This window comes from Tripterygium wilfordii, chromosome 23, assembly GCF_013401445.1.
Source record: "Tripterygium wilfordii isolate XIE 37 chromosome 23, ASM1340144v1, whole genome shotgun sequence".
Classification (NCBI taxonomy): domain Eukaryota; kingdom Viridiplantae; phylum Streptophyta; class Magnoliopsida; order Celastrales; family Celastraceae; genus Tripterygium; species Tripterygium wilfordii.
This window is the reverse complement of record NC_052254.1, coordinates 9,582,037-9,592,199: the sequence shown is the minus strand read 5'-3', so window position 1 is coordinate 9,592,199 and position 10,163 is coordinate 9,582,037. Positions and strand designations below refer to the sequence as shown.

The following is a 10,163-nucleotide window of genomic DNA, read 5'->3' as shown; positions in this document are numbered from 1 at the left end:
GTTTCTGCTGATTCTTACTTTTGAATATTTATACAAATGGAATATGAAGGAAGTGTTGGACCAAGACTTACTGTCTAGGTCAACATTGTGTTTTTGATGATTGTGTATGATTGTATACTAAAATGTGTGTGAGCATGCTTGACTTGAACATATCCTAAAATGCTAGAAAACATGCTTAAATGGTTATTTGGTTAATTGTTTAATATCTTAATTGTGCATATACACTTAAATGAAGGCTTATGCATATCTCTATGTGAATTTGATATCTATATATTTTTGAGATAGTGCTGGAAATTAAATTTTGAAAACAAACATACATGGACTAAGTTAGGGCATTAATCTTCTAATGATCATAACTTATCTTAACCAACTTAGGTCCAAATTACTTGAAACTTGAACCACATGCACATGAAGGTTTAATATATGTTCTAGGACTATAATCATGAGAAATTAAGTGCATCACATATATATTTGGTCATATGCTTAAATTCCGCCAAAACTAGGTTTTACCTAATTTTGTGCATATGTGTTCTTTGTGAACGTGGTGAACCAAATGAACTCCGATTTAAATGAAATTTCGTGTGCATCTTAGTTTCATCACTATGAACATATTTGAGTCAGTAAAGTTCAAGAGAAAAGGTCATTTACACTGAGTTTGTAAAATGACATTGAATTTACACTTAGAATTTATCGGTTTCACTATTAGTGATCTAATTGCTTGGTTGAGTGACCAAACGATTTCCGATTGTTATGAAATTTTACACGGACATTCTAATACATATAAAATGATTTATCATGCAGTAATATGAATTTTCTGGGTTGTTTTTCTAATGTAATTAACCTATGCGCTCTATATGAAGCTCTTTGAGCTTACATGCAATTGGGGAGTTCTACCTCCTATTTCTTTGTAGGTTAATCATCATGAGGATGTTATATCACTCAGAATTCAGTTTGCTCAAGTGAATTGAAGTCCGGTTTTCAAGTATGAGCTTGGATCTTTAGAAAACCAAGAAAAACCTATGTTCATCAACTTTCCACTAAGGCATTTTGATTGATGATTGGAATTAGCCTTAGGGCTGTATAATATAGATATATTGGTGCTGCCAAATTCAGAGTTTGAAGTCAAGATTGGAGGGACATATTTGGTCACGTGAAGGATCTCTTATCTTCATCAAACAAGATCTTGCACATGCTTCCTTTATTGAGGTCAATGATCAGATTTTTGTGAGAAGAAAATTGATGAAGCTAAAGGACAAATGCAATGGTTGAAATTTGTAAGAGATGAGAAAGTATAGTTTGCAACTAGACAAGACTTAGATTATGAAGATATTCTTGAAGACTACAAGCTCCAACGGTACACTAATCTATGGCCGAGATTGAATTGTTTTGAATTATGAATGGATTAGATTACAACAAGACTTGAAGAGTTAAGATGATCATTTAAAGGTGAATCCAATGGTTGTGCATAAGACAACATTCTTGCTTGCAATTTTTGACTTAAAAGAATATCTTACTTGATTTTTGGAGTCAAAGATGGCTGCAAGTTGCTACACATTTAATAGGAAATTGTTAGAGATACCAATGCCAAGATTTGGTGCAAGTTTGATCAAATGGTCAAAGATGACAAAATTGTTGGAGATACCAAGGTCAAGATTTGGTACAAGTTTAATCAAATGGTCAAAGATGGCTGCAAGTGCACATGACAACTCAAATCTTGCAAAGCTAGACTTGGAAAATAATGCAAGTGCAACGGCTACATATTGCAATGTTGAGATTTAATGATCTATTCATTCAATGGCCAAGATTTGCACATGTAATTGAAAGTCGAGATTTAAAGATGGAAAAAGATCCAATGGTGGAAATCACAAGAGCTTGGTAAATTATAAAGAGGGGTTCTTCCTCATTCCAACTTGGAGAAGCCAAAATTACATTGAAGAAATTCTTGCTCTCAAAGCTTTCAAGCTAGTTTGTGCCATTGAATCCAAGCTTCTACCCAAGCCACTCTAAAGGCTTCCTCACTATTTTGCTTTTGCAAAGAGGGAGTGCTTCTCATTTGGCTTCTTATTTTCAGATTCGAAAATCCTCATTATTCTTCATTTTCTATCCAACCCGTGAGGTGATATTGTGATTCTTGAGTGTTCCTCTACCCCATTTGCTTAGTGCAAACCTTGAGTGAACCATTTATACCGAACACTTGTAAAAGTCCCTTCATTGGGCAAAAACCTTGTTGAGGTTGAGTTTAAGGGAGTGCTTGAAACCCTTGGTTGTAAAGTTTGAAGATTGTCTTGAAATCTTCAGTTTTAAGGGTGACCTAAAAACCCTTGTGAGTTTTGTGGAGCTCTTGAGAAAACCACATCCTTAGTGGAGGTTGAAAAATCCTAGGTTGGTGAACCTAGGTAGTAGATGTAGGAGAAGAGTCTCCGAACTACTATAAATTGCTGTGTGGACTTTCTTCATTGCATTGCTTGCTTGTTGATTGATTAAGTGTTTTGATTGCAGAATTTTCTGAACCACTAGTCTGTCCGTGCACTGTTCACATAGCTAAACTTTGAATTTTAATCTGAATTTTTGATATAGTATTCATTAGGGTGTTGTGATACTGCATACCAAATTTCATTGAATTCTGACTTGATTTGCTAGGTGAAATTTGAGTTGTAAAATCTGTGCGCAGTGTGTTGTTTGAAAAAATCTGTTTTTGCAATTGCTTGATTATTTGATAATTGATCATTCACCATATTGTATCACATCTTGCATTGAAATGAATATTGATTAGGATAATCATTAGAGTTCAAATTTGTGTACTAATTGTTAATTAACATTGATTTCCTTTTAAATTATAAAAAGAGATTCCTATCGAAATTTGGGGACACAATTCACCCCCCCTCTTGTGTTAAGTACGATCCATCAGTGGGTAGTGGTGACCTCAGGGTAGAAGAGAGAGATGAGAGAAAATAAGAATAAAGAGAGAATGATGGAGAGAGAAAAATAAAAAGGTCTGAAATCTTTAAGTTGATAGAAAACAAATGAATTGATGAGAGAGAAGCGGGAAAACCTAAGTCATGTTTTTTCTTTTTTAAAAAATAATCTAGGTGTCATTTTGAGTTGGCATGCTATCTAGATTATGTAAGTTTATGGATGTGAAAATTATAAACATATATGATTTTGATTACTTAAAAGCATAACTTTTGGGATCTGTTTAACAAACCCACAAAAATGGTGCCGTTGTGTTTATGTTCCAAAGGATCCATATTTATAGTGGCTCTAGTGCTTTGCGTCTCAAATTCTCTTACCTATTTTATTGGTTAAATGAATACAATTCGATCTATGACCTTTAAAATAAAAAAACCTAAGCTATTGTTAGAGTAATATTTAAATAATTGAATGATTATAGGTTAAAATTCAGTATAGAGTCTATACCATAGATTGATACTATTTTTTTTTAATGAAGATAAATAATTGAGAATACATGATTCTTTCCTATAGATTAATTTTAGTTGCGACGTTTTACTTTGTGTGGTAATAACGAACAGATATGTACTCCCACCAAAACGCATTATTAACGGTAACACTGTAAAAGTAAAATCCAAGCCAATCCAATCAAATTAGCTACATGAGAGACACATTCCAACCACCACTCCCCCTGCCCCCACACCCGCTCCTTTCTTCATCCTAAAGAAGCACCACACACACTCACACCAACCCCAAATCCACCACCAAAAAGCAAAACATACCTCCGAACTTTCTTCTAATTATTAATTAACATTAGAAAGCACCACAAAGGAGCGTATGACAACAAATTTCACGACCCAAAAACGAAAAAGTGATCAACTTTTTTATCCTCTCATGTGTATAAACAAACCAAACACAGAGACAGACAGACAGAACCAAAGAGAGAGTCTAGGCAATGTTGCTTAGAACTTCCATCTCTAACACCAAAAGGTTCTTTCAGAGAACCATAGAGAGTGTCAAGTCTTTGTTTTCTTGTGCCAAGTACCAGAAGCTACCAAAATCAAAGAATTATCCCCACAACAACCCGTACAGACCCCATCCTTATGTTACTGTTCGAGGAGCTGGCATGATCGATAATGTCCAAACAACCAGCAAATTTAATGATCTGGATAATTTTTACGCGAACTACACGAAGGGAGGGAATAAGAAGAAGAAGAAGGAGAAGACGAGTGCTGTTACTCCGGTGAAGAGGAATCATAATCAAAAACAGAGTCGAATTTATGGGATCAGCGAGGGAAGGAGTTGTTTGGTTGCGGAGAAGCTGAAGGAGCTAGAGATGATAGACAAAAGCAATGTGGATCATTTGCTGGACATTGAAGAGGTGGTTCATTACTATTCTCGGCTTACATGTCCTGCCTATCTCGACATTGTGGACACCTTTTTCTTTGACATGTGCTCTGAATTCTTTACTTCTAAATAAGACTACTTATCAATCTTTGTAATAAGATTACTTAACTTAGTTGATTTTTCCCCTCATCCTCTAGTTTATTTTCTTGATCTTTCTTTTCTTTTCTTGTTAGTGCAGACTTGCTGAATCAATTAATATTTTTTTTTGTGTTGCAAAAGGGGTTTAAATTAATTTGAATGAACAAGTTGTCCGTGGATCCCCTGGATTAATCTAATCAAATTTAACGATTGGGATTGGGAATAACACCCAATCTTTTGTTACTTATCTTTGCGAGCTTTGTGGTATGTCAATCGTCGCAAAATTGCAAATGTGCGCGATTCTAATTTCAGACAGAAGATTGTACGACTGTAGAAAGGACATCAATTACAGAATGAAACAGAGAATCCATCTTATTTCTGCTTGTGCATAATAGTCTTAGATGTAGATCATTTAAAGGGTGGTTAGAACCAGATAATCCTTGGACAAATGATGATGAAATGACAATGGTGCGTCTCATTCATGTTTCTCCTCTTTACACGTAACGAATTTAATTGAACAAGATGATGAGGCACCTAGGCAAACACACGGGGTTAATTGTGTCTCCAAATTTCAAATAGGAATTTCTTAGAGTTCAATTTCAACAATAAAGTAAATAATTAGCACAACTTAACTAAGCGTAGTCTCTAAACGGCAGCCCTAATCCAATTACAACGAAAATGATTTCAATTGATGCAAATGATTACTTGCAACTCAGAATTATAATTTGATGCACATGTAAGCAATGAAATCAATTTTGAACGACAAGAACCCTAGCAATACATAAACAGGCAGATTTGCACCAAGTACATGATTTACTCCAAATCAATTTATAAGCTTCAAATATTATCAAGTATGATTAACTAATCAATGTAAACTACGACGAACAATTATTGAGCTAAGAATGGCAAAAAAATATCTACAAACCTAAAGTGCACCTCAGGGCCAAAACTAGGGAAAACTTGCTTCAACAAATTGTTGGGAACGTAATCAACAATAGAGAATAAACGAAAATAAAACAATCGAAAAACAAGACACCAAGATTTACGAGGTTCGGCCAATTGTGTCTACGTCCTCGGGGTTGCAGAAAATTTTCACTATTTTAGAGAAAGAATACAAGATAGTGGTTGTAGGGTTATAATCACACTTATATACCCTAACTCTACTTAATCCACTTCACGAAATAAGCCTCCCAAAAATCCACGCAAAGGATCCGTCATAATCTTCTCGGGTAGGGTCATCAAACCAGGTCACCAAACACAAAATAGGCTTCATACTAAATCCCAACACAAATCAAGCCATACATGGCTTATTTTATTTTGGGTAGACTGCAGGAGGACCAGTCTGCATGTTTTCCTTGTAAGCACATTTCTTGTAAAAGTAATTGTCTTCTCATTTTTAGCCAAGTATTTTGAATGAAATCATTCAAACCATTTACATTATTCCTCTCAAATCCTTCAAAGGCCCCAGTATCCTTCTAGAAAGATGTATCATATATTTTGAATACCACAAACGCTCACATTCACGGCCCACCTCACATTTCATCCCACATGCATGCATTCTTCTATGTTCAGTCGAATTGATTCAATCCGGCTTCAATTAAACTTCACTCTTCAAAAACCAAATAATATTGGTCAATGTATCAAAATGAAGCTTCAATACTTTCCAACATGCTAGCTCAATAGCTCATTCTAATTCAACTTGAATTTGATCTTTAGTGGACAACTTAGGATTTTCCTAGCATATCCTAAGACTCTACGTCTATTCTTGGGTTTTCGAGTAGCTAACTAAGAGACTCCAAATAAGTCTCCACACTTCACATGATCTTCAATTGATTAAACCTGAAAAGAATTAGGTGCTAAAACACCTTATTTAGCTTGTAAGCTAAAAAGAGTTTCATGCTTTGCATATTGATTAATCATATTGAAATCTCAACTTAAAATTTTAATTTCAATCATAATATATTTTATTAGGCATATGAGAATGTTCATATGAAATTTCATAGCAATTGAATCACATATGATCAATCAATCAACTAATCAACACTACATGTTCATAAGAAAAAAATTTAAGTGTATAACCAAGCTATCTATGCAGAGCATATAGTCAAAATTACCAAACACATGGCCGTTATCATTTAATAACACATTAGACATATAGAGTTTGACTCATGTCAAATTTCATGTCAATCGGAGCACAAATGATTGAGATATGTCTTGGTCATTAAACTAGTGCAATTAGGGTTTCAATATCTAAGTGACCAAAGGTGGTTTCGCTTGATCAGCGCAAGAACTAAGATGGCAAACTCCCGCCTATGAGGACTAAAAGGAGAATCCCAACAGAAAGAGGCCTACAAGGAAAAGGTACCCTGTAATGCCTCTTAAAACCCTCTACCTCTTCATTGATAAATCTACATCCTAGACAAATGGGATCCGAGAAACCCACTTTTCTATACCCAATTTGAGAACTAGGAGGAAGTTCAAGGGGATCAGCTACCTCAAGGTGTAGGTACTGTACCCCCTCCGAGAGGATTCCTCAGAAGATGAGGAATCCTCTTTAGACTCATCTGAAGCAAAAGGCATATCATCCTATAAAATATAATTAGAATATGTAAATAAGAGGAAGACATATTCGACCTACCTTGAGAAAATAGAAAGGTTACTCGAAAAGAATGGATTGCTCAGAAGAAATAAAATATTGCCCAGGGCTCTGGAAATCAATTTTTGTAAAAAGTAAAAATGACAACTCCTTACTATTTATAGTCGGACTTCATGTCGGCTCAACAGATGAGATCAAGAGAGTCTTCGCATTATCAAATCCAAACCATCCATCTCAAAATTTGAAACGCTCCTCGATAAATGCACAGAGCAATAAATGCAGACCTTTAATCTGCCAAGAAAAATTGAGCAGATACATGTCTGAGGAGCATATGATAATAATAAAATACCCTCCTCTCAACAACAGACACATGACAACCTAGTTGGATACTAAAAACGTCCCTCGATATACTTACAACAAGGCTAACCTCGACCAAAATGCTAGATATAGTGCATTTCACTAGCTATACCTCGATAGAATCTAGATATCTCGGATTCCGTATCTCGAAACATCCAGTGTGACCATCTCAAATGAAACGTGAGGGGCATTCAAAATCCAAAACAAAATAGAATTCCCCATGAGGAATCCTTCTTCAATTGAGCCACCGTAGTTGTTGTATAAGGATGAGACAAGGCCATAAAATATACATACTTGGATAGTCTATCCACTACCACCATAATAATTGATTTCCCTTGTAGATGGGCAACGATACAATAAAATCCATACTAATATCCTTCCAAATGTTATCTGGTATAGGTAGAGGCTGTAGCTTACCAAAAGGCAATACATTCTCATACTTATTTTGCTGACAAATTGGACATTCAGAAACCATCAACTTAATATCTCCCTTCATCCCTTGTCAATAAAAATTTCTCTTAATTCTCTGATATGTTCTTAATCTTCCAAGATGACCAATAGTTGGTGATGAGTGACATTCCTCAAACAACTTATTCCTCAATATAGAATCAGGACTTATCACACTTCTAGATTTATATTTAAGAAACCCATTGTCTATCCCATACTTTATTGGAATGTCTGAACAATTATGAATAGCATTATCCTTTAATTGCCTAACTTCTTGCATCTTGGCCAATATTCAGTCATCCTTCTCATTGTATCTTCTTAATCATCCAACCATCCATAATATGGATAGGTTATAGTTGCACACTCCTTTACTTCATCCCTTGAGCTCGACTGCACTGTTGATTCAACTAATGGCACATCCCCGTTCACCCTAGATAATGCATCAGTCACTGTGTTCTCAATTCCAGCTTTGTACTGCACTTCATAATCAAATCCCAATAACTTGGCCACCCACTTTTGCTGAATGGTGTGTTAGCCTTTTGATCAAGAAAATATCTCAAACTTTGATGATCTGTTTTAATAACAAAGTGCCTGCCCTGAAGGTAATTCTGCCATTTTTTGGTTGCATGCACTATTGCAATTAGCTCCTTCTCATATGTTGAGAGTACCTGGTTCCTTAGCCCCAAAGATTGACTCATAAACCAATTGGCCTATTATGTTGCTGTAAGACTACTCTAATACCCACTCTTGAAGCATCACACTCCAATTCAAATGCTCAAGAAAAATCTTGAAGTGCCAATACCTAAGGAGAAGTCATAACCCCCTTCAATTTAGCAAAAGCCTCAGCAGCACTGGAAGACCGCCCAGACAAAACCTTCTTTCTTTGTTTGCTGATAAAGAGGTTGACAAAATTTTCCATACCCAGGAACAAATTTTCTGTAATAACCAGTAAGTCCTAGAAAACTTCTTAATTCCTTCACATTAGTAGGATTAGGCCATTCCAAAATAGCCTTCAATTTGGTACGATCTGCTAAAACTCCTTCCCTAGAGACCACATGCCCCTAATACTCCACCTGATCTTTACCAAAAACACATTTATATTTTTTGATTAACAACTGATACTTCTGTAGGATATCAAATGTCATTTTCAAATCCTCTATGTGCTGCTGCCAAGTAGAAATATAAACCAGAATGTCATCAAAGGAAACCAGGATGAGTTTTTCTACGAAATGGCATGAATGCTTTGAAAAATGGCAGGGGCATTAGTTAAGCCAAAAGGCATAACTAGAAACTCATAATGCCCCTCATTAGTTCTAAAAGTAGTCTTAGGGACATCATCTGGATGCATTCTAATATGGTGATAGCCAGATCTAACATCCAATTTTGTAAAGTACTATGAACCTTGTAACCATCCAACAAATCATCAATTAAGAGAATAAGATACGTATATTTCACTGTCATTTGATTGAGTTCCCTATAATCCATACACATCCTCCATGTCCCTTCTTTCTTTTTAACCAATAAGACAGGAGAAGAAAAAGGACTGTGGCTATCTCTTATGAATCCTACTTGAAGAAGCTCATGTACTGCTTTTTCAATCTCATTCTTTTGCAGAGGGCCATAATGATAAGGCCTCTTGCTGGTTGGTTTAGCTCCAGGAATCAAAGGAATTCTGTGGTCATGAGATCTTGAAGGTGGTAATGCTGTAGGATTCTGAAACAGAAAGTCATATTTATGGAGGAGAGCTTGCAATTCTTCAATTTGCTACTAAGTCATAGTAAAACTCAATTCTGTAGACAACAACTCATTTGAATATAAAAGAATTCCCATACTAGAGCCACATAAATCCTTAACAACATCATAACCACCAAGAGGTAAGACAACATATTGGTTGTACAATTATAATAGCCAATGCAAAGAGATGAAGCCATACAACATCCCATACCCCCTTACTTTGTGCCCATCAGCTATAGAAACTTCAAACTCCTTAGTTTTCTCAAACTGCCATCCCAATTTTTAATGAATCTAGAATCCACAAAATTGTGTGTGCTGCCATAATCAATAAGTATAAGGAGAGGATGATCCTTAATCAATCCACTCACCTTCACTGTCTTACTAGTTTGATCCACAGAGATACCATAAAAAGCACATGCACTTAACTCCAAGCTATTATATTCTATTGCAGAATCAATAGTAGGTTCCTCATCTTCTGTCAATTCATCCTCAAAGTTAATTTCTAATAAGAAAATCTGTTTCTTAGCACATTTATGCCCTCTGACATATTTTTCATCACTAGAAGTATATCCCTTTAATTTCCTCTCTTGAACCT

General features: G+C 35.5%; 1 protein-coding gene across 1 annotated transcript; it reads left to right on the top strand.

Annotated features, from left to right (window-relative positions):
* Positions 1 to 3,901: 3,901 nt before the first annotated feature.
* LOC119993850 lies at positions 3,902 to 4,452 on the top strand. The gene has a single exon (XM_038841136.1). The coding sequence runs from the start codon at positions 3,905 to 3,907 to the stop codon at positions 4,427 to 4,429; it is 525 nt and encodes a 174-aa protein (XP_038697064.1). The 5' UTR covers positions 3,902 to 3,904; the 3' UTR covers positions 4,430 to 4,452.
* Positions 4,453 to 10,163: the final 5,711 nt, after the last annotated feature.

What these genes read in the sequence shown, in the direction of transcription:
- LOC119993850 (XM_038841136.1), top strand. Translation starts at nt 3,905, where the DNA reads ATGTTGCTTAGAACTTCCATCTCTAACACCAAAAGGTTCTTTCAGAGA.